This window comes from Harpia harpyja, chromosome 9, assembly GCF_026419915.1.
Source record: "Harpia harpyja isolate bHarHar1 chromosome 9, bHarHar1 primary haplotype, whole genome shotgun sequence".
Taxonomy (NCBI): domain Eukaryota; kingdom Metazoa; phylum Chordata; class Aves; order Accipitriformes; family Accipitridae; genus Harpia; species Harpia harpyja.
Window position 1 is genome coordinate 16907900 of NC_068948.1, and position 25127 is coordinate 16933026.

General features: G+C 39.9%; 1 protein-coding gene across 1 annotated transcript in view; it reads left to right on the forward strand.

The window, feature by feature from the left end:
• The window catches only part of NKD1 (NKD inhibitor of WNT signaling pathway 1), a 115278-nt gene that overhangs the window by 63828 nt on the left and 26323 nt on the right, over window positions 1-25127 (forward strand). Inside the window, exon 4 of the mRNA XM_052797380.1 lies at window positions 6877-6934. Coding sequence (XP_052653340.1) covers window positions 6877-6934 — 58 coding nt within the window. The remainder of the gene's footprint in view (window positions 1-6876; window positions 6935-25127) is intronic.

The following is a 25127-nucleotide window of genomic DNA, read 5'->3' on the forward strand; positions in this document are numbered from 1 at the left end:
TGAGATGAGACTGCAGGGGCTCCAATTCTGTCAAATTGGTGCATATAGATGCAGTCATTTCAAACACTATTACCATATTATTACGGCTGGGAGTTACTACTCCTAGAGCAGAGGCAGCCGAACTGAATGCATTTGTGTGCTTCATCATCATAGTTTTTGAGCTGGTATATTAGTGTGAACTTTATGCTAAGGTACCAAAGGATGAATTTCAGTATCTGTTGTGCTACACCCATTGTGTTCTGCTATCTCTGTTAGGAAGACCGTAACTTTGGACATAGAGGTCATCATGGCAGATAAAGGCAGTAAAATCCTAAACCGCAGCAGCTAAACCCATCCAGGATCATCTATCAGAGATCTTAGAGGAGAAATCTGTTTTCTGAACAACTCTACCTGCTGTGATTATATTATGAAGAAATTTTATCTGAGAGAAGCTTCCATGCATGGTAGAGGAAGAAAAGCCTGTCTGTAATGGATCACAGAGCACCAGGTTCTTATTTCAGAGAAAGAAAACATTATAGAATTTGAGCTTGCTGCTTCTGCTTAACAAACTGCATTATTGCAGTTGCAATGTGTATTTTAATGTTGGTCTAAAAGTTAAAGTCACCTTGACTTCTTCTCCAGGTGTGAGCTGCTTTACAGATTCTTTACAGAAAGTTGAATCCTGGTGAGTTATCTTTATTATTAAATTATCTGGAATGGCAAACTCAAAAGGAAAAAGAGAGAGTAAAGCCTCCTGGTTGCAGAAGGAAAGGTAAAATATGCTGCAGGAGGAACAATATTAGGCTTAAACCAAGGCATAAATTTGTATTGCTCTATAGTGTTTTCTGTATGTTATATGCTTTAATTATTAATTGTGTTTGCCTGGTTTCAATTTTCATTATAGTGAGGCTTAGAATATATACTTCATTTGTGTAAGGACCTAGGTATATAGATTACTTATGAACAGGGAAGGAGAGGAAGCACTTGTCCTAAAGAGGACACTGTAATACAGAAGTGTATGGTTTATTTCAAAAGGCTTACGAGGGAGATCTTCAAGCATTTTTGAAAGAGAATATTAATATGAAGACTTCACTTCCAAATGCAGAGCGTGCCAAATGCATGCCCAAAATGCATTCTTATGTTTTGCCTGTAAGTAGTAATCACACAACATTGTGTGCACAAATGTCCACTTTTATGTATATTTGACTGCATGGGTTTCTATTAATGGAAGCTGCTAACCTAGCAAAATGTCATCTCCAAGTATGTCTGCCTACAAGCAGTTTGATTTTTGTTTTTTTAATTTATTTAATTTTTGAGTTTTAAGCCTGGCTATAAAGCTGCATTTGTAAAGAGTGATGATCACCTCAGATAACTGAATATCTACTTTCACCTGCATTATCCTAAAATAAATAATACCATTTTTTGAGGTGTGAATAGGTTTCCTAGCAGTGAAGACTAGGCTTGAGTTGATTATAGTTACACATGGCTATGTTTCTAGTCCATGGAAAATTTCAGATTCCCAAAGGGCAACTAGGTTCCTCCCATCAATTGTTTTTTGAAAAAGTCTTTTACCTCTTTCTCTTCAAGTCTGGACAAGATTAAAAATAAAGTAAAACAATAATAATGACTACTTTGGGGGTTGGATGGGTTTCGTGAAGCATCTTCAAGAGACTAGGTTTTCAAAATGTGCTAAGGACTCGCTATATGAAAATCAGACTTATTTTGGAAACTTGTTTCTTGCAAGTGAGACTGAAGCATTCAGAATAGCCACTTAGCAGTTGACAGAGCCCTCAGTCATTTGGGTGAAAGGTCAAAGGGCATCCTCCTTCTCTTGAACCTCTAGTTCTTGGGATTTTTTTTTGTCTACATCAAGAATGGAAGTTTGTGCATAGGTGACATGGCATTCTTGTTGGCAGCTACTTTAAAACTGTTATAAAATCTACTCCACATGATATTAGAGTTACCACATATCTTGTCGCTTGCACTTCTGTTGTGAAACACATTTCTTCAACTTTGCTCTTTCCAAAAGTACTGGAACTTTATTGCATCAATATGAGAATAAAGAGAGAAAAAAATACATGTTTCAGTCAGATGGTTAAAAATAGGGAGGAAAGTTTTCTTGGTTGACAATTTGTTATTTTGCATGTATTTTACTTGGGGAAAGTGGTGCATATGATACCTTTATAGGAACTTCACTAAAACAGGAAATGTGTGCATATTTTCTGCCAAAAATGTGGAAAATTGAGTATCTTAAGGCTAAATCAAAGGTGTTTAATGAGGTGCTTGAAGAAGGAGAGGTAAAGCAACTTGTTTCTACTTGAGAAGAGCAACAGCTTTTAGAAAAATGTTAATTAACACAATATTGACTGTGATGTAATACAGGGAGTAGGGGGGTCCAAACTTTAAAAATGTGCTTATTATCATGATAACCTACCTAAATCAAAGGTTATCCTTTGATGTATCTAATACATCTGTGGATGTAGCTGTCTCTACTTACACCAAAAGCAAAACTGTATTTAACACCATGCTAGTTCAAATGTGGGCTGCTAAAATACACACTCTGTTTGCATTCTGTAGCTTTGGCTCTTATGTGCTGGGTGTCATGGAGAGCGGCATGAGAAGGTAGAGCCAGGACAGGTAGAAAGAGTCGTACTGATGACCAAGATTAAAGGAATCGGTGGGCATAGAGGCTAGGAGGTAGAGCTAGATGTGAACGCAAATACAACTGTGTAGAACCTGGAAGGTGAAGACAAGGAGCTTGGCCTCAATGCAGAAGCAGAAAGGGAGCCAGCAAAGGCATAGGAGGAATAAAGCGATGCAGGCAGAACCATGGGTGAGGATCTGGATGGCAGCATTTTCAGATAGCAGGTGAAAATGAAGTCAATAGCTGGAAGCCCCAGAGTCAGTGCCCAGCCTTTAGTCTCCAGAGTCTTGTATCAGTAAGAAAACCGCACAGGGTGGTTAGGGCTAACATTGGGGTTAAAACAAAAAATAATTCCCAGCAAGTGAGAATTCATTGGAGTCTGATTGCACGGCAAAGGTGGGAAGTGAGTGACAATTGCCTGACTTGTAACCAGCTGGATAGAAGCCCTGGGGTGTGGGAGCTTTTAAAGATTGTTTTTCTTCCGTGTGTATGTATATAGTCAGCAGCATTTCTGAGGGAGTTGCGCTAATTAACTCTTCTCTCCACCCCCACCCTCCTAAATCTAAGCTGAGCACAGCAGCACCTATCAGAATGGGATATATGGGACACAAGGTCCTTTCTACCCAGGCCAGGCAGCCAGCTGTTAAGAGTTTTGAAGCAGATGTTTGAGCCTGAATCTTAGTCATTCTGTGTGATTTGTGTTGGTAGCTAACGGAGGCCAACTTATTTATCTGGGAAACTCCCGGTGAGGTAGAGGCACTTAGTCTAGATGGGTTTCTGTTTAGCAACCTATAGAAGTGTCATGCTGGAATAATCTTTCTACGTAAATGTTTCTTTTCTTTATTCTTTCAAGCACTCCCTGACCTCATTTATATAGTATTTCACAGGGTACATCTGGTTTTGGTTGTTTCATGACTCAGTGTTCCAGTTTGAAAATGCAGCGTTGTGATTTAAAACATCGTGTCAGGACAGTGATATACAACTACCCATGACCTAAATGTTGTTGCTTTTACTCTCTCAGGCACCGCTCCTGCTGCGGGCCGGGCTCTTGCAGCTGCGCAGGGAGGCCCACGCTGCAGAGCCTGGCCAAACAGCAGAGCCGCTCTTGGTTTTCTCATCCCCTCGAGCCTGTTTCCTTTGTGCTCCAACATGCTTCTCCCCGATGTCAAATATTCTTACCTGGCTATAGCGTTTGCTTCCCACTAGAATTTCTTGAGCTGCAAGTTATGTTTTACACATTTACCCTTTTCTTTCACTCTAGTCCATTTTCTGAATTTGGGTTGCTGGGGGTAGATGTGCTATTTTATTCACGTTAAGGCAATTTGAACAGGTTCCTGGGAGAATACTCCATTATACGGTACGAGCTGTGGTCAGAATTGTTTTCTCTGGTGCTTGCTCAGCTTTTGTACTTTTCTGTTGAGTGTGAGTTTACATACACTGTCCAGAATCCTTTTCTCAAGCAGGTGCATTTTGGTATTTATCCAGGTTGTGACATATGTTTCAGTGGTGCTAAAAATATTCAGGTAACTCTCTTGCAGTTTTTTTGACAGAAGAGTTAATGATAATAAGATGAATGATATAGTTTTTTCTTTTTCCCTTCATTTTTCTCCTGTAAAATATTAGAGTTGCCCATGCCTTTCACAGATATACATCTGTCTATCAAAGATAATACGCAGAGGAACACATTTGAGTGGGAGCTGAGGAATTCTGCTTAAATGTGTCATTAAAATGTTCAAACAATACTCTCATCAGTTTCAGGATGGATTGTCAATTTATGTGCTATTTAACAGTTATATTATGGTTCAACGTCATAAAACCACTTTTCTAGAATTTGGTAATTAATAATTTGGTTTAAGGCAGAAACACTTACTGGAAATTTGCTTGCATTAAGTTACTACTTTAACTTAAATAACTAGGAGCTAGAGAAGGAGTGAAACTAGACTAGAATATAAAACATATTTACTTAAGACCCATGTAATGATTAAAAGTGAGTAAATAAGGAAGCTAGCTTCATGAGTATTAATGCTTCACTGTGCTGTTTTACACTTCTGTCTTCCACTCTTTTCCATTGAGTTACTTGATGGTGCATTTTACATCAACAAATGTATGCTCATTTTTAAGTGACATCATTTGAAAAATCATAAAAATTAATGACTTGTGGGTTTTGTAGAGGATGAGATTAATGACATCGTTTTGACAGGCAACATTTGATATCCAGATGCACTGCTTGCTTTGCTAAAATTTTAAGAGATGAAGGCTACCAGCTAGATAGTATTCTCCTCAGAGGTACATCACAAGTAAAATCATACCTACTCATTGCATATTTGCTGATCAGGTTAACAGAAAATATTTTTTTTTCCAAGAGGGCAGGAGGAATTCTGAGTTTAGTAAAAAAAACCAAACCAAACAAAACAGTTATTAAATATTTAGCATTGTGGGAGAGAGCAGAGGTGCCATATATGCCTATGTAATCACTTCTATGTATCTCTTTATCTACGAGAGCAGTCAGAGATGTGCTCTCAGAACTTCATGGAAAATGATGACATGGGGCAATTTGATCAAACAAAAGTATACCAACTTTTACAAGGCCCTGGAAAGACCATCTTCCTGCAGAAATATAAGTTATGCCAACGTTTAATGGCTTCTTTTTGATCACTGTCCATTTCTTCCATAATTTTTAAGGTAATGATTGATATTAATCAGCACATGCTCAAAAAAAGAGACATTTTTTACTGGAACAAAACCTCAAGGAAACAAAATAGTTTTTGTGATTTGCTTCTTGGAAGGCTAAATCCAGAATGGCAGCTTTTATAGCAACATTGTGCTGTGTAGAATCCTAGCATTCCGGGCCAGGTCACCAGCATTTCTCAGAGCCATTTGGCCTGTGAGTTCCAACTTTATTTCAGGGTATCTGCTCATGAACAGAACAATATTTTCAGGGTCTCTGAGCTAGCTATCCAGTAGTGTTTGTGAAATCTAATTTTTAAAATGCTGTTGCAGAAATTGATACTGAAGAATTCCTAAGATATGTTTTTGCGGCTTAGTTACTTTCTGATAACTAATCTCAAAGAATAACATTTGGGCATGTGGAAGGCAGAAAAGAACCTCTGTCAGCTTTTTCATGAAAAAGAGGTGAACTGCTTGTATCATGATAAAATTGCTTAACAATAAAGCTAATGAATATAACCAGACATTAATTTTCACGCGTTATTCCCTTATTCTTATCTTGTGCAAAAAGCTCCGTACTGTCAACTTCCAGTTCACAGGTTAATGCCGAGAATGCTGGCTCTGTGTTCCTGGTATGTTTTTGCAGGTGAAGTTAAAATGGCCATGAGTGCAGGACACCAGCTTTTTAGGACCATATCCTTCTTTACCACCATAACTATTTATCAGTGGCAGAGAATGTTTGTGGAGAATCTAGGGAGCCAGCCTATAAAGTAAGGTCAGTGACATTATGGTGATGCTAGAGCCTTTGGAATGAATGGGAGAAGGCAAAACATGAGGACAGCTGTCATTGCTTATGGTTTAGCTGGGATAGGGGGATGGAGCTGGAAGGGTCTGCTAATAAGAGAGTAAGAATGCTCTTCAGGGTCTTTGTAAGTAGGATTAGCTCTAAATCCCACTGATGCCCTTTATTACTACTTCAGCACCATTAGAGAAATGGTTTTGGGGTCTGAGATAAGATCATCTGCATATCTATAGCATCTGCTTCTGTATTGCTCTAGACGTACTGGGGCTGACAAAATTTTATTAATTTCAGGACTGAAGGATCAGGCAGCTCTTCAGAGTCTGGTATCTGCTTTTCTTGAGTGACCTCTGGCATATGAAAGTTTTCTGTTTGTTGGTGGAACCAAGTGATAACATTCCTCTGTGGGTAGTGAAGGGCTTATTTCTCCTTTATCATTTCCATTTGGAGTTTTTTTTATCTTGCTTGATTGACAGGATGTTGAAATGCTAAATATTAATCTACTTTGTAAAAGGATTTGAATATGAACACTTCTTTTTTCTTTCCCCTGTACAATCTATTCATCTCCATCAAACTTTTGTCCTAAAGTATGTCCAAAGCATTGTCAAATAGCACCAAATGCATTGACTACCACTAATAAAGTGATTGACTTCTTTCCTGGAAAACTAATTCTGTACTCTTGTTATTGTTTTAAATTAATCCTGCTGATAATAAATACATATTCTTAACACGTCAACACTTTGTATATAGTATATTTGTCATTCATTTTTTTTTTTTTTTTAAACAGGATTTATCTGGGGAAGGCTACAGAGACACTATTGGTGATGAACACTTTCATCTAGAAGGTATTTAAAGAACAAAATTTCGTGGTTAATATTAAGGAGTATTGGAGTAAGTCAGTGAACAAGTCAGTGTGAGAATGTATATATGAGAGTGCAGTTCTTGATATACTGATGTGTCGTTTGCCTGGCAAAACTGTTAAGATGGGAATAGGGTATTATTTCTGTATCTTCTACCACTGTCCTCCCAGTATTGAAAAAGTCACCCAGTTGTATCATAGGGACCAAGTGTTTTAATTCAAGGTCTCACAAATTTTTTCCAGGTTTCTCTTGGTATTGGTAGCGGTAGTGAATATCACTGTCCCCAGCAAAGGTGGTAAATGCGATCACTGAAAATGTTAGCGCTGGGTTTTGTGATACACTGCACACCCTTCTGTGTTACCAAACCAGATTTAGAAACTCCTGCATTAATTTCTAATAAAGACCAGAGACTCTTAGTCAATACATGTCTCTTGAATATGAATGGAATCATTATTCCCTCAGATAACTTCTTCCTTCCAAGGCTCACCTCATCTCTTCTTCTGATCAGGCCTCTCCTTGCATTAGAGATGGAATCATTGTTGTGGTAGGAAGGGCCTTTGGGGACCCTGAGTACGGACACTGTATTCTGTGTGCCAGAGAACACATCCAAGGTACCTTGAACTTCCGTTGGGCAAGTGGGGGTTGATGAACGGAAGAGATTAATTTAAGGACATTGTTGATCATTCTTTAAAAAAAAAAAAAAAAGAAATGAAACTTCAGAAACTCTCTGGGAAACTCTCTAGTTTAGCAAGTGGTTGCATGGGCTGTGTGCTAGATTTATATTATAGGCTAGTGGAAACAATATGCCCAACTTATTTAGAGCAATGAACCATGTCAAGCTTAACTTGAAAATGTCTGTCCTTTTATAATCCAGTCATTTTTTCTGGTGGTAGAGACTTCTGTCTAAACAGAACTTGAAAGATTGTCTATGTTAGAATGTCTGTCTTCCAGTTCCTTACCTGTGAAATGTGTTAATACTGTGTTTCTTGGATCCCATGTTTCTATCATGTCCGTAGTTTACAAAGAATGTTCCCTCGTATGTGCCTGTGACATAGGAGCTCAATTTCAGCTGGCGCTTGTAGGCTACTTTTAAACACAAAAGCAAGATATACTTGCCATGATGGAGTTGGTGTTTGTTAAAAATGTTTCAGTATTTAACTTCACCACAGTTTTCCTTTCTGCTCATAGTAGGGCACAATTCCCATAATGGGTGGCATTTTAATTTTCAGAATTATAGGAGAATCTACTTAACATGGGATAATAAATGTCAGTGAGGTGAATAATTTCATTTTTCTGTGTCTCATTCTGCCTTCCCTTGCCTCTAATTATTTCTTACTTTGTTGTGTCGAATTGTCTTGCATAGCAAACATAATATCCAATATATAATATTTCCAAACTAGTCAGCAGCAGGATTGTTTTTATTAGAGTGTGAAACCTTTTAGGCTACTGTACTTTCAGTCTTTTGGCATTTTTACATTATTACTTCTGATGCATCTCATTTCTTATGAAGTAGCTGAGCAGTGCAGACAAGATATAGATACCAGCAGGTGGTCCTTTCTGTGTGTGCTCCCACCGGGGAAGAGCTGTTCTGTGGTATCTTTCCAGTTGGGGGGCAGGTAACTGTTCCCACTCAGTGCTCAGGCAAATGCATGCAGATTGCTGAGGCTTGGTCCTCATCCCTTCTGCTCTCAGATCTCCAGACTATGCTTTCCATGCTGGGGACAGTGTTAGCCACTTCCCTCTTGAATGGGATATTGAAAATCTTCTTATAATCGACAGATGATACTAGAAGCATTGTGTTAAAGCAGGATGCCTTCACCCTTTTTGTATAACTTCGTACTTTTTACTGGCATAATATTTTTGGGTGATTGTGATAGTACTAGCATAAAATTCTGTTATTAGCATAAAGTGAAGCTGAAACATGATTTGAGACATTTGTTAGGGCACAGCTTGAGTTCTGTGTGGCTTAGGTACAAGATGACCACTGTCATAGCTCTTTTCTGCATAGAAATGTTTTGTGTGAAAAGGTAATCAATATTCTAGAAAGTATATAAATCTTTCCATCTGAAATAGTTCTGCCTTTATTTTGCTACCTCATAATCTTTACATGTGTACTGGTGTAACACATATATGTTGCATGATTATACATTCATGTGTCATAAGATAACATAAAAATCACTGATAGCTGGTTTCAGAGACAGGGAGCTGTAACACACTGAAACATGGTTGGTTGGGCTAAGCTCACAAAGGACATGAATGGCAAAACAAAGACTTGAACCCAGCTCTGCCAAGTGCCAGGCAAGTGTCTAATCAGTGAACTATATTCTGTCTTCATAAATACATGGTAGGTATGGAAAAAAATGAAAAAGAAACATTTCTGAGATTTGCAAAAAACCACAGCAGGTGCCACAGTTCTTCTGGGTTAAGGGAAAGTTATAGCCTTCACACTCAGAGACTTTATTGGAGAACAAATCTGAGTTCTTTAGAAGACTTGCTGAAAAGACAAAGTGGCAATAAGAGAAATAATTGAATTCCTTATTTTGTTTTACGTAGCCAAGTTCATTACCTTTTTTTTTTCTCCCTCTCTTTTTTTCCCCCTCTTAGCTGTCTGAGCAGTACAGATAAAAAGAACTCTCTTTGCTGGATTTAACTTCTGTGTTGTTATGTAAAGCTTGATCAAATCCTTTCGTCTTAACAGACTTAACTGGCCAACAGCAAAAGGCTCGGGATTCTGGGATTAAGATTGTATTTGGTAAGAGGACTGGTGCATTAGTGCTTTCTTTTGAACTATAGAAAGAACAAAGTAAACATCAAAAGCATTAAGCCATGAGAGCGGATTGTTGACTCGATGTTGCTGCATGACAAGAGGTTAGAACTCAATAGTGGCGACTCTGTTTACTGAGTGCTGTGCAGAAAGAAACAGTTTGAGCAGTATTGTCTACTATATCCAGCACCTGCCTTTGATTTTGCTGCTGAGCAAGTCACTAAATTGAAATTTTTGGGTTTTCTCTTACGTGGTCAGTGATTTCCTTAGATAAGAGACACCATTGGAAACCTCAGTCTCTTCTTATATTACTCTTACTCTGTTTCCCTTCCTCTTTCATTAATAACTCAACAACTGGGCATGCTGGATATAGGTTCTGTAGTGCATTCATTTGCAACTTTTATTCCAAGTTTAGCAGTGCTTTCCCACTGCATTTCAGAGACTTCTACTTGCCGAACTTAGAGTATTTGTGCAATCTGCTGTGGCTGTGTACGAACTTCTCATGCTTGAACTTTCTTGACCAGCAGTTTCTGCACAAGAAGCATGTGCTTCATCATTCTTCATGTCTAGGATAAAAGAGCTTGCATTTTTCTCTTCCTTGTCCCTCGATAGAATAGTAGGTCACCAGAACTGAATGACTGGAGGTGGCTCTGGAAGAAGTCACAAAAACTAGCACAGACATTGGGAGATATTTTTCATTTCATTTCAGTGGGGAAGCTAAAATGGCAGGTAGGAATTGAATGTAGCATCAAATAGCAAGACACTCTTCCATTATGTACACATGTAGGTGGCTCAGAAAGACATCTGCAGTTACTGTGTTCAATAATGACATCCAAGTTCTCTCTCTGCTCTTCAAGGTGTAAGCAAGCTTTTTAATGAATCATTCAAGAGCCCTACTCTTGTTTTCCAGAACTTTTTTCACCTCCTTTCCCTGGACATTTGGGAAATTTTCACAGCTAAAGCCTGTAGACCAGGAGAGCTTTCTTATCTTGACCACTCCATGTCTCTATGAAGTGAACTGGGGTTCCTCCATCTTATCACTTGAGCATTTAGAAGCTTTTCAGAGCAGCCTGTTTTCTCCCTGCTTGTGACATCTGAATGAGAAGCTGGAAAATCTCCCTCTGACACAGACTGATTGTGGAAAAGAGGCAATTTCCTACTTGTCTCAATACAAGCTCTTTAGAGCCCGGTGGGATATAGCTATCAGTCTACTTCAGCTGCCTTTTGGAGTTCAAGGTGAAGTCCTTAAGCTCAGGAGGCACCTAACCTATCACCCCAATTACTTATGTGATAATGTGATTTCACATGTCACTGTTCTGAAAAGTATGACTTAAGTGCTTCTACTAACCAGAAATCTTGCATCTCTGTGAGATCAATCTAGTCCTCTACCCGTCAGAGGAGCTGCCTCTTGTGCCGATAGCACTCTGTTCCCTGTTTCATTTGTCAGCCGAGGGTGATGTCTTGATTACTATTCTCACAACAGAAGACTGGAGAAGATCCAAGCCTTCCTGATGCCTTATCTGAACATGATATCCAAAGTCCTGCTGAAAGTAGTGACAAAGCTTGACCTGAATCAACAAACCCATTTTTTGATAAGTTTCCCAAACCAGGTGTATCCAAATCCCTAGGTGTAAGATGTTTCCTCGTCTGGTACCAGAAAGGACAAAATTATTCAGGTCATCTTCTTGCCCATAAATATTAGAGAGCCCTCCAGCAGAGTTCAAAGCACATGTTGCTGAAAAAAAATCTATCATATCTGTAAAAAAACTACGTCTAGCACTTTTCACACATTTATAACACATTATGGAATTTCTAAACCTGCAGGTAAGGCATGCTGTATTCAGCAAAGCAGAAAAATAATTCATTATATTCTTAATATTATTATATGTTTTTCAAGATGTTACTAGTATGTCCAGTCAGTCCTTCATCTCTTCTTCCTCCACCCAGCATCCAGGGAATCTGTGGTCAAGTGGGAGCTGAGGTGTGGTTAACGGAGTTCTGCCGTGAAGAGCTGTGTTGTTATTTTTGACTTGAATAAGAACTAATAAGCAAACAAGGAATCAACAGTAAGCAATGAACTAGTGATTTAAGGCTGCTGATCTCATGCCCAATGCTGCCGACCTTCCCAGACCCCCCCCAGCTGCCCATGCTTCCCCCACCGTACGCATCCCAGAGACCCCAGTGAAGAGAGCACAGTGGCTTCCACAAGGGTGCTGCCGAGGTGCCCGTGTTTCCCCCTTGCTGGGGCTGCGGCTGCAGGGGAGGGCGTGGGCTGGAGTGTGCCTCCCCCACAGCACCCTGCAGCAAGGCCGCTCTCAGCACTGCAAGATAATTCCCTCTTCGCTGTCTCTCCATTCAGGAAAAATTCAGTGGTGACTTTAGTTCCTGGAGTTGTTTGTAAAATTGGTAATTGGAAGAATATCTGTTGGGTTGTCAACTCAGAGGAAGGGTGGCACTTGGTGGCACCGAGGTATGGTACTTGGGCCCAAATTGTTTATAAACTTGTCAGCAAAGGAAAACTTGAACAAGGATTTTAACTAGTTTTAGCTATCCATTTATTTGCATGAGACACTTTTTACCATACTCTATTCTTAGCTGTAATAAATTCATGTATTGTGCTAGGCTGAGCTATGAATGGGTAATAAAAGGCAGTTATTTCAAAGTGCATGCTCCTTTCTAGTTAATGCCTTCAGTTATGACGGTTATTTCATTTATTTTCTCAAGCTTAAAAAATTTTCTACATATTATGAACACAAAATTCCAGTGTATTTATAGAAAAGACATAGATTGCATCTTGCACACAGTCAAAGTTGCTTTATCTCAGCACTGTTGTTACTTCCTACCTAGTACTATTGATGCAGGCTTGGTGCTTTGCAGAAAATGAAGGTCCCTTCTCTGTCGTGTTCTTAAACCAAATACCTATTCATCACTGACACTGCAGACAGAGTGCTAATAATTCTACCTTAAAAGTGCTCTTGTGGTCAGCCTTCTGTGATGTTGTATGGGAACTCTGCATTTTAATGACTTGTTGCTAATCCTATGCACTTACCGTAGATTTGCTATACATAAGTATATGCTACGTGATCACTGCAGACTGGTGATCACTTGCTCACTGGCTGTATTTTTTTCGGCTGTCAAGAGGTTTCTGCTGTACCCTTTCCTACTGCTCAATATGACATGAACAACTCTGAGAAATATCTTCAGCTTCAGGGTGACCCACTGGCACCAGCCACCGTTATCTGACAAACAGCTAGTCCCTTCCTAGGCTGGAAGCTGATAAGCAGGTTACTGTGCATTGGAAGGAGTACCAAAGAACATGAGGGGGGGGAGGGGGGAAAGGAGCAGTCGAGAGCGCCAAGAGAAAACTGCTTAGTTTGGCAGTTAGAATAAAAGCCACCAAAGAACATGAGACTCGTAGGATTAGCAGAAGTTTTCCTGTGGTCATGCACAGATCCAGGAAAAAGAAGCAGGTAGGCTGTTTGCCATGAGTGGGAGGAAAATCTTATGGCATAAGGCACTTAAAAAAAAAAAAATTTAAAAAAAATAAAATTGTACAAGTGTTTCTTAACATTAGCTGTTCCAGTTGAGGAGGGTTGGTATTTTGATCAGAAGTTTTTACTTCTAGAGCTGCTGTTTCAAGTGCAGCCAGGTCAGTAGTGATGAAAGACTGTTGCCATCCAATGGTTGTCCATGGCCTGTATGTAATGAGTTAGTGGTCTCCAGGTGTTTCCAAATGGACCTTTACAGTGTCTAACAGCTCCCACCCATGTTGGCAAGTGGTGCACAGAAAGGCAGTGAAAAGTGGGCTGTTAGGTCACCTCGGAGGGTGAGCTTTCCTCCTCGCACTGAGCCGCTGCTGTGTGGAGGGTATGTGCTCTGCTTCTCGTGCCATGCTTGTTCCCTGCATGTAGGGTATTGCTCTCTTTAGTTGACATCCCACCAGCTCCTACTGGTGCTGCCTAACAGTTTTTGACAGATGATGTGTTTTGTCTATGGTTTGAGAGTTTTGCTCTGGGTTATTAATCCTCTGCATTAGACTGGGAAGATCATACATGCTGTAAGTAATAGTTCCACATTGATGTCTGTATTCAGGTCGTTCTACACTGCTGGAAAGTTGTTATTCCTGAATACAAGCAAGTTGCATGTTTGGTTCAGGGACACAACAGCAAAACTGAGAACAGAGCCTGGAATTTCCTGCATCCATGTCTGTCCCTTACAATATGACAGAGAGAGGGTTTCAAAGTGCAGTACAGAAGAAGATCTTCCAAAATTACAAGTGGTCTCTATTCTTTACGGTGGCTGAAGAAAGCCAAATGTTAATATTAATTTAATTGTGTGTAATGTATAAAAAATATTTCAGTAGAAAACTGAGGTAATGAAAAGGGAAGTGACCAAGCACCTCAAAAAAGGAAAGAGTTGATCCTTAGTGAACACCTTAAACATGGAAAGCTGTAAAATAATATTATATGCATGCTTGGTATTTATAACAATATTGGTTTTCCATACTCTTTCCTTCTACCTAAGACTGGCAACTTTTCCTTCCCTTACAGAGAAGCTAATGCACTTTCTGAGTGGTCATTAAAAAAAGAATCAATTAACAATAAGAATATTCATTTACTCTCAGCCCTGGGGTAGTCATTAACTAGTTTGCTAAGAGGCAAAAAGTCACCTGTGGGTATAGCTGTTCAAAACCCCATGTGTACAAATCTCTCAAGCTGCTTCTCTTGTAGCATGGTAGAGCCAGACCGTCAGGGTGCATGTGGGAAGCAGGAGAATCAAAGGGCAAAAGGTCGTAGCTTAGGAAGATGTCATCAAAGGGAGGAGGGCTCTTGCATTTGCATTCCACATCCCGATGGTGAATGAAGCATCACGGCAGAGCTTAGGCAGCAGACCCTGGGCACCCAACTGGTTGCTCACATCAGTGAGTGAAGCTCGAGGGAAGCTACCATGTAGTGGGGCTGAGATAGGGGTGAGAATGGGTGCCAGTGATGAGGCGCATGCTCTGTGCATGAGGTTTGAAAGGGCTGGGCCTCAGTAATCTGCTCTCACCAAATCAGTCTTGGTCATTGGTGTTTCCCTTGGGCTGTCAAGGTTGTGGTTCAGAGGAGGAAGGAACTGTAGCATGTGTAGGCGTATCTGGGTGAGCTGTTCATCTCGCTTGGGCTGGGTAACAATCACACTGAGCGCACAGGAATGCAGGCTGGTGCACAGCTCTGCACTAGCTGCCCACCGCGTGGGTACGCCTGTCAAACCCTCAACACCACCCAGGGATGGCTGGGTTACAGCTAGCCACGTCTGTCTGCATGTCCTGCTCTCCTGCCTCTGCAGTGGTGACTAATCTGGGAAGCAGGGTGTACTATCAGATATACCATGGCAAACTGATGGACTTGGGTGTATCTGTGAGAGACAGCTGATCTAGTGTGTATGGTACAGAGATAAAGCTGCATTACTGTACATGTACAGCAGTATAAAAATGTACTTGAACTTTGCCCCAGGACATCCACCACCAAGAACCAAGAACGAAATATGGGAACAAGTCAGGAGTTTGAAAACAATCTCTCTGGAAACATGATGAATACCAGTGGTTTCATTTATTCTACTTGAAGAACAAAGGTCCTTTTCTACTTTTAATTTCCCAGCAACGATTATTACCAGTTATTTTTCTTGTAGCTTTGACCACAGTTCGTGGAGGTTTTATTAAACATGTTTTTGAAAAGTGAGTCAAAATGCCATTCTTCTCTGACTCTCTAGTGACTCTCTCTTTTTTATTTACCATGTGAAACTAGAGCGTATTTCCAGGCAAAGATTTGGGGTCAGATAATACTCTCATGCTGGTGTTCATGGAATTATTCCAGTTTTGTGCTCTTGTAATTGAAAGACGTTTTGGCCCTTGCTATTTCAGAAGACAATATATTTGTTTCAAATCCCTTGCCTTTACACGAAACATTACATTCGTTTTTAGAAACCTTGAATACTGCATTTAATAGGCAATATGTCCTGCTGCAACTCCCGAATGTTCCTAAAGTTGCCAGTTCTCTTGTGTTTGAGTTGGTCTTGACACAGCCAGACAACAGAGTTTCAGAGTGCTGCCTTTGCTGGGGTTTTGGTAGCTTTCTGCAGTAGGCATTTGTTTAGATCCCATGTGCATGCTCCTGTAAGGCCCTTCTCTCCTGCCCATAGGGATTTCAAATCCCAGAGTGTCTCATGTGAGGATACAGTTTATGACAGGATTAAATAGTTCTTGCATTTCTGGGAGCGAATTTAGGAGCCATCATTTTATATAGACGTCTAGATGGATGTGAAACTAGATAAATGCCTGAACCTTCGGGCTGGATAGTTCAGACACAACAACCTGTCATCCTGCTGAACCTTACAAATACACAGGCATGTACATGCAGACTTATAGAGGCAATTTCAGTGAAAAGCATATTGCTTTTGCCAGTTGCTGTTCCAAATTCAAAGTGTGTATCAGTCAGGGTGCTTTTGTGTGTTTCAACTCCACTTCTGCTGCAGTAGCTACAGAAACCCAAAGTTTTACCTCACCAGGCAGAACAAGTGCCCTTTGTTACCTAGACAGATTACAGCTTTTTCTAAAGTCTGCTCTTCATAAAAGCCCAGCTTGAACAGTGGAAATTCTGACTTGCCTCAGATACTGAGGAGACTTTTATAGTTTCAAGTAGCTCCAGGGTTATATTTTAAAAGTTGAATTTCATCACATGTTTCAAGTTTGGTGGAAAAAAAAAAAGGCATGATATTTTTAGCAGAAAAAAGTCCCCCCCACACCTTTTTTCTTAACAGATGTTTCATCTCAATCATATCCAAACCTCAAAGCACAAGTAGCAGTCAACCTTATTCTCCTGTGGAGAAAAAGATAAAATGTCATTTGTTTGGAAGAGGTTTGTTTTTTTTTTTTTTTTTTTTTGTAACCACAACTAGTTTGTGAGTAATAGCAAATAATAAATGCAGCACTATGGGGTTGTGGAAATGAACCTGAAGCAACATTTCTGCTCTTGAAAGAGCTCAGCATCCAGCTGCTCTTGTTAGATGGAAAGTCCCAACCCCCAGCCTACCAAAAAAAAAACCAAACAAACCCCCCAAAACCCCCAAACCCCAAACCAGTAATCAGGTTTTTCTTGCTTTATAAATCTGGTCCAGCAATCCAGGTCCTTTCACCAGTAAAATATGTCATACATAGTGCCCAACTTTGTACCGAAAAGGATTTAAAACTGTAAAGGTAACAAAAAGACAGGAAAGGAATAGTAGTTGTAAAACAAAATATCCAGAAGTAAAAGAGCTGCTACCCAAGGAATTTTCACAGGGCTCTGGAGGAGCGGAGAGCTTTGCTGTGCCTTGCAGCTGGGGCTGCACACAGGGCTCGGTGATGGCGGGGAAGCGGCCGAGGGGAGCCAAGATGGCCCTGAACTCTGTGCGCAAAAGATTTATTTAGGAAGGTGTTATAGTCCCTCTTAAGGATTTGGAAGCATGAAGCTAAAGTGTGGTGTTGCAGGCCTTTTGTTGTTGTTGTTGTTGTTATTTTAATGAGCCTTTACAGAGTGGAGCCGTCCAGGATTCACAGTGGTGCTACCTAGGAGGATATTGCAGCGTTTCCCACCAAAGGGGTAGCTCAAAGTAGGAAGCTGACTCTTCAGTTGTGAAACACATGGGCTGTATAGAGCAATAGGAAGGGCTGGATCCTCCTGTAAGAAGGGATGCTCCAAACTGTCTCCTTTTCTGCATTTTGAGTGGTACATAGCACAGCGGGCTTCCATCTCTGTGATCTTTAGGCCGTACCATAGGTGAGCAGTTACCTGCGTTTGCTCTATGGGAATCATTTCTTGTGATGAGATCCTGTGTGCTCTCTAGACTATAAATAAGGTGGTGGGGTCAAGCCTTGATGCATTTTATTTCTCTGCATGTTTTTCAGTTTGTGATGTATCACCTTAGTAACATTCCACACCCATGTATAAGTATGAGAAGGGAAAGAGACGTATGCTTGTGCATGCACACATATATGCTGGACTATTAGTCACTACATTGCTTTTCAGTTGTGTTGTGGACCAATGTCCGTTCTCCCCCACCTCTCAGAGTAAGACGTAGGGCTTTGAGGGTGGGAACACTGAAACTGTTACTGAATATTAACTGTGAGAGAGTTGTCAGATATGCAACTGATTCATCACAGCCAAAATAATGTTACAGTACAGGTCCACAACATTGCTCTCTATAAAAGGCTAGCTTTGTGAGGGTCAGAGTGCATTATTCCTCATGGGAAGCAATTCTGATGAAATGAATCTTACAGTTCAGATACCTTTAGAGGCTCTGTTATCATAGCAAAGGTGGTGGAAACACGATTTTCCCATTGAACATCTAAGTTAGATGGGAGCGAGTTGATATCAAAGCCTACATTATTAATAACGTTACCTACTCAGCCTTCATTTGAATAAAGGGTTATGTAGTGGCTGGTTTTTTTCTTCTTTTTCTTCTCTTGTGAATCTCAGGGGAAAAAAATCCAAAGAGACAAAGAAAATCTAAACCAGAAAATCCTAGGTGAACACGCATATCTGCAACTTACACTGAGAAGGGGTTTTTAAAAAGCAAAATTATTACCAGTTACTAAGCAAAATCAGTGTATGGCCATCTTTAGAGAACAGAGGTCTTTCTTCTTTTGCTTTAAGATACAAATGATCAGTTGGTGTCCCCATCTGTCACTGTTCAGCAACAGAATTCAATGCTTCGCAGGCCCATTCAGAGCTCCAGGGACACATAATGCTGTTAGAAAGTGGTAAGTGGTCCATATGACAGTGACAGTTTTCACTTAAGTACTTACCCATGTTAAATGATACAGATAGTTATAGCAGATTGCATTCTGTTAATGTGGCTTTTGATATGCTCAATGATCAAACACAAATCTTGCTGCTACAGGTATCATCCTGAACTATTCTGACCAAAGCTTATGGAGATTCTCCCCTCGTCCCTGCCGCCCCCCCCCCTTTTTTTTGAAAGATAGGGGAGGGAAGGGAGAAAGTATCTTCCTTGATCTCCGATGAGGAAGGGGGAAAAAAGACTGTTCTTTTCAGGCTTTTGGCTAACACAACAAACAGTGTTTAAAATTTAACTTTGCTTAATTAATTAGTAATTCTGTTTAGTGCTGTCTGATCTTCATCCAAAAGGTATTTTGAAGCTTGAGAACTGAACATCAAAGTGTATTGGGTGAAGATGGTCAAGTAAGGCATTTAATCTGGCAGTTGCTGTTGATGAAATACAGCCAGTTGGGGAGCTAATTGGAAAAAGAAATCATAATCTGGCAAAATTCAGCAAACTCCCTCCCTTCAGCAAACTCACTCCAGAGAGAGTGTGAGAAATCTAGGTTTAGTGTTTAAGCATGTATGAGTTACACCCAAGCTAGCAGAGAGAGACCATATTGTCCTTTGTATCTGCATCTTTAGTACAAATCTTTTTTTGGTAAGGAGACAGTAAAAGAATTCCCCCCCCCCCCCAACCCAACAGCCAACAATAGATGCCAGACCTAGACAGAAACCTGTGATTCTGTATCAAGGCTTGGAAATACTTCTACTTATATGTGTCAAATTATTGGGGTTAGCAAAAGGAATTGAAGCTTTAAGGGAGGTGGTGTTGCACAGACCTGTGAGTTTGACTATTTTTTATTCAGGAGAGAAAATGTTGTGTTTGAGTGAATTTCAGTTTAGCAATTCCCAAATGTCCTAGTGGTGACTTGTCAGTTAGAATCATTATCTGATGGCTGAATGATTAAAACATACTTCGGTTGTCTATTTTTGTTGGGGGTTTTTTGCAAGCCATCACATGGTCTGAGTCACTACCCCTCTGTTCTGTGCCTGTCTCCCCCTGGCTGGGTGCTGGCAGTAGGTCTTGTGACATCTTGAATCTCCCCCCTCCCCCCCCCCCCCCCGGTGTGCAATTGAACCTTTAATTTGTGTTGTGACCATCAACAGGAAACAGTGAAATAGAAGAAAATTATTTCTGTCCATATTTTCAGGTTGAAACACCCACCCCAGACTAGTACAAAGTACTACTAGTACAGCTCTTGCTAAATTGGTTTTGTCTTGTCCCACTGGTCTCAAAATGGACAATTAATTTCCCTACAGTAAGTTTCAGAGAAGGCAGCTTGATCTTTGTTGTTTTGAAGGGTGTGTCTAATTCATCAGCTTCAGCTTTCAACCAGAGAAAGTTGAATACATGCTTTTGGCACTGACCCAGGACAAGCCTGTTTTTCTATGTGCTTATTCTAGTGGCTGTGGAACAGGAATGTTACTCCCTTCCTGGTCCTATTCTGCCTAAGTTCATTTGCTGCTGGAGAAGAGGACCTTCACTCAAGCAAATTTATCTCCGTCAGGGATGTATTTCAATCAACTCTGTGGAATAAAACCAAAATGTGTGCTTAATGGGGGTGATATCTTTTAATCCATGGCCTCCAGGAGAACTTAAAAGTGAAATCTGAACGCGAATGCAATTGTTAATTAAAGGACTTCTTCTCAATTTGGACTGTGAAACATAGTTATTATTGCTCTGGTTGTTGTCATGCAGTCAGCAAAGAATGTCAGTTATGTTTGTCGAACCTGATTTGTAATGAAAAAAATGTTGACAGAGCCAGATAATTTAGATGTCAGAGACTTCAGGAAAAACAACACAATTAATTGTCTTTCTATCCCTTTGGTCCTCATAGTCTCTGACTTTAAGTTCTGCTGCATCTGCTAGATCTGTAAATTGGAAGTGAAACCCTTACCCTATTGACGTCAAGAGGAATTTTACTACTGAGCTCGGTTTGACCAGCTGTTTGACGCTCAATTCCACCAGTCAAATATTGCTATTGAAGTTCAATTTGAGCTTCTACAGAAGTGCTTATGACTTCATCCCCTTGTCTTGATATGTGTATGCATTTTTTAATTTTCCTTTTATCCTACTCCCCCACAATTCTCAGGTTCTAGTATGTGGTTTGTTATTTTTCCCCATGTACAGATAATTCTGTCCCTTTGTTTCTGGTAGTAGTTTTGAAGAATTGCCATGGAATCCAGCCTATCCGACTTGAGGGGAAGGCTAATAATATTTCACTTCAAAGGGTTTGGTTTCATGTATGCCAGATGCTGACTTTCATAGGTGGCATTTTTGTCAATTCTCCAATTTTACCTTTACTCTGCTTTCTCTCAAAAATTACACAGTAATGACCCTGACGTTAAGATAATAGTCACTGGTAATGTCCAGTCATAATTTATCACTGTGGAATTGCATAGCTTCTCCCATAGTTCTGCTTTCTGAGTTAAGTCCTTGTAATCCATCACATACCTTTTGGAATGGCTGTCATCCCAAATAGGCTCTGAAGTAGTTCATCTTTAACCTGAGTTCTCCTAACTGCTGTGCAAATTTGGACTTGGTAGCTATAACTTAGACCTGAACATTCATCAGAGTTGCATCCTTTAATGTTTCTGGCCACAGGATCCTTTTAATCCATCTGACTAAAATGCTAAGTACAGTTGAAAAACAGAGTGAAACTGTCCTTACTTTGAGAAGGAAGTTCGTTTGTTAAAGAGCATGGTGCTTTGCTTGAATGAGGCTTTGAGAAATCTGAAATGACAAGCCACCTGCATGAGGGTGAAAGTTTAAACAGTCACTTTTTCACCTGACTGTCGCTGTATTTTGGCTCTCTGTTTTTCCCCCCTTATTCTCGGATGCAGCATGAAGGCGAGTGAAGAATGGTTTGGCTGTCTGAAGCTTAGTATTATACGCTCATTCACAACATGCAGCACAGCAATCAGTTTTACCTAATTTCAGGGATTTTTTGGCAATTCCTAAGGAGCACTTGGAATTATTACCCCCATCTTTTCTTAGGAACAAATAAGCCCCTGGAAAAAAGACTTAATTCTTCAGGGATGAGTCTTAATACCTTTAAACTGGTGTTCATTCTCTCACTCTCTTCCTCCCCCACCTCAATTAGAAGCAATTGGGTGGTAGTAATTAACAATCTTAGAAAGAAACATCTGCTAGTACACTTAAGCCAGTCAGTTTGTTTTTCATGAGAGAATGGTATTTCACAATTTTTCCAAGTTAATATTTTTCCTTTATTGTCTTTCCAATTTCAAATATTGTCCAGACGCATTTTTATAGTGTCTTAAGGTTATAGAAGTGAATACAAGACCATTAATAATGAACAAGAAAAGAGAACATCATAAAGAAAACATATGCAGTATTTCAACTCATGAAACATTCTGTTAGGGAACATTGTTTTTGAGAGCATATGGTTATTCCCATGAGAAGTGATAAATATACTTTTTTTTTTTTTCTCCAGTTGTGAATTCCCACAACAAGGGTAGGTTTCTCTGTGTATTCATCTATATAGCGCATTCTCTTTGTCAGGACTTGTTATCTGAGTGGGGAGGTAAGTAAGTATTTTTGCACAAATGATATATTGTACATGGACCTATTTCTGATGGCCTAGACTTTGGAAACACAAGTCTATTAATTCTCCACACTCCTTTGAGATAGCTATCTTGTCTGGTCTAGTTTAATATCATTGGCAGAGCTGAAAGGAAGTTCACATTGTGAGTATATCTGAACCTTGGCATGCGGCTCACTGGTGGATCTCTGTTTACAGGCTGCCAGTTTTAACCGTCCCAAGCAGACATTCTCATTTTATTTATAAGTAGGTTCAGCATGTGTTTGTATCCTTCATGAAATCGAGCGCCTGTCAATAGTCAAAACTAAGTATAGAAACAAGATACCAAACACTTATCCTTCTCTTCTCAGACAAAACAGTCATAGTCCAGTATGTATTTTTAAATGTTCATTGGGTTTGGATAAGGCACCCGAGGATATATGCACAGACACACTATTTGATCACTCGTAAATATTATTTTAATACCTCCATATTCCCCTTTAAACTTTCCTCATTTAGATTTCATTTTTCTTTGCTGAATGAAACTTGACATCAGGATGAGATCACCAGATTTCCCCATTTCATCTGAGCTCCAAAATGAGTAACTGATTTCAAAGGATAATTCCCTGGAGCAGCAAGGCCAATGAGTTCCTCAGATCAAAGGTCAGCAAAGCTCAAAGAGGATAATTTCTGGCATACAGTATTTTAAACTCTCTCAAGGAGTGTACTGCAAGATGTATCCCCTCCTTCCCCAATAGCTGAACTCCTGTTTTTTCAGAAGACTAATTTGTCTTCTCACATTCTTCCTCTGTTACCTAAATTATACATTAAAGTGAAAGCTTCTTATCTGAACGCACAAACTGTACATCCAGAAAGGTTATTAAACGTGCCAGTGGAAGGGCTGTTCCTGCAACCAGAAGGTAACTGTGCCGTTACTCTCTGAAGCACCCTGTGGACTGGGGAACTCTGGTGCTCTTTTCACACACTGGCAGCTTTCAACACAGCGCAAGAGCGCGGTGGTGGAAGGGAGAGGATGCTTTGTGAGACACTTCATTTTGACAGAAAAACCCAACAAAGAGCATTGGGGCAGGGAATAGTCACCTTGTGCAGGATCTGCTCCTCAATGCTTTCAGCCTAATGCTGTTTGCCATGCCAATGTCATTTGGGATGCTGTCCCTTAACAGTTAAAAGACCACCGTAGCAGGCTTTTGGCCATTAGGTACCCTTATACATTTAAAAGTATGTGTGATAACAGGGGTGGATTTTTTTTTCAATTGGTTGTCCACTGTTCCAACGAAGCTAGGGGTCATACCAGCCCCTCACACAAATGTTTCTTGTAAGGGATTGTGAGGGATTGCAAAAGCCCGTCATACAAATGTTTCTATCAGCTTAGTTAGAACTGTTCGTATGAGAAACTGGTCGCTGGTACAAAAGAGCCACTGAAAATCTACGGGCACATTTAGTAGTCATGAAGAACCACTATCAATGTAACTGTCCTTGTTATGAAGGCCTATGTTAGCTTTTCATTTCTTGTTGATTTTAGAAGGAGACAACAAGGCTGGGCTAAGGTAGACAACCAAATGCTGTCTTCTGTTTTAAGGGGGCCTTTTTGTGGCCTTAGCTTTGAACTTCCAGGAATATGGAGTTGTATTTATGGACAAAGTGAGTATAAAGCAAATGGCCTTTCTTCAGATATACTTCAGAGTTCTGTATTGTAAGTAATATTTATTTTAATATGTGCCTTCATTATGATAAACACTATACAAAAGCCTCCTAAGAAACAGTCCCTGCTCATCTGATAACACCAGGTTAAAAGGACAAGGGAAGAAACTGCTGTGAAACAAGCTTTCTTTTCCTTCAGCTGACTTTCCTGCTTAGCTTATGTTTGGTATAGGAAATCCTAACATGGCTTGGAGTAGAAATCAAAGTGTATCAGTGTGTCAGTATGTGTATAATAAATGCCATGTCTGCTTGCATTTGTACAATGCAAATTACATGTGTGTATTGGGAAGCTGGCATTAGTATCACATCAAAACTGCAAATAAGTATCAAAGTCAGGAAATCCCAAAGGTTAGGGTTTCTACCTTATTCCCTTCTCTTTACTGCACATCCAGAATCTTTTATAGTATACCACAGTTTTGAAAACAAAACCAAAAAAAGTAATACAATAGTGTTAAATTTAAACAAAGAAATAAGACTAGAAAGTGCAATATATATTGTAGTGTGGCCATGTGAATGTTGTGGCAGAAATCTTAGCTTTTGGAATATTTGAGACTATAAAGCCATGGTAAGGGTAGATTTTTTTTTTTTTCCCTAAGCTAATTGTTCTATTTTAAATGTGAAAGAAAATGCTGAAAAATGGCTAATATAATATCTTAATTTCTAGCATGGTAGTGACTTGCTTTCCTGGGAGAGTGCTTGGGAGGCACCTGAGTAGTGCTGACCACCAGTAGAGCCACAGAGTAAACCCAGTTTGAAATGGGTCATCCTAAATTGGAGAGGATCATGTCTCCTTTTTTGTAAGGAATCTGACTTTACTGAACTGGCACTTACATGAGATCTCACTTACAAAGGCATCCCCAAGAAACGATTCCTACATAACAACATTAGGATAAAGGCTTTGGGTAAATGCAAATGCTGCAGTGCAAGGGAAAAACCGTTGACTTTAAGACCCACATTCTCTCATTATCTTCTATTTTTGGGGGAGTAGGCAGGATTACTGCTTTGCCTAATGAAGTATGGGCATAACATTGTTGGCAGAGGTATGTGGATGTATAAAAAAGTCATATCTAAAACGTTTGAGGGTAGGGTTAAAAAATCTCTGTATATTTTTGTAACGCTGATGAATATGGAATTAATTTTCTTCAGATACAGGGTTTCATCATGTGCAAGGCTGAGTGCCTCTGCAGGAGCCAAAGGCACAGCTATTAAGTTCCTGGGCATTTGTCTTTTAATCTACGAGAAGTATATATATCTTTCTGTTATATATCTGATATATGTTATGTTATGAT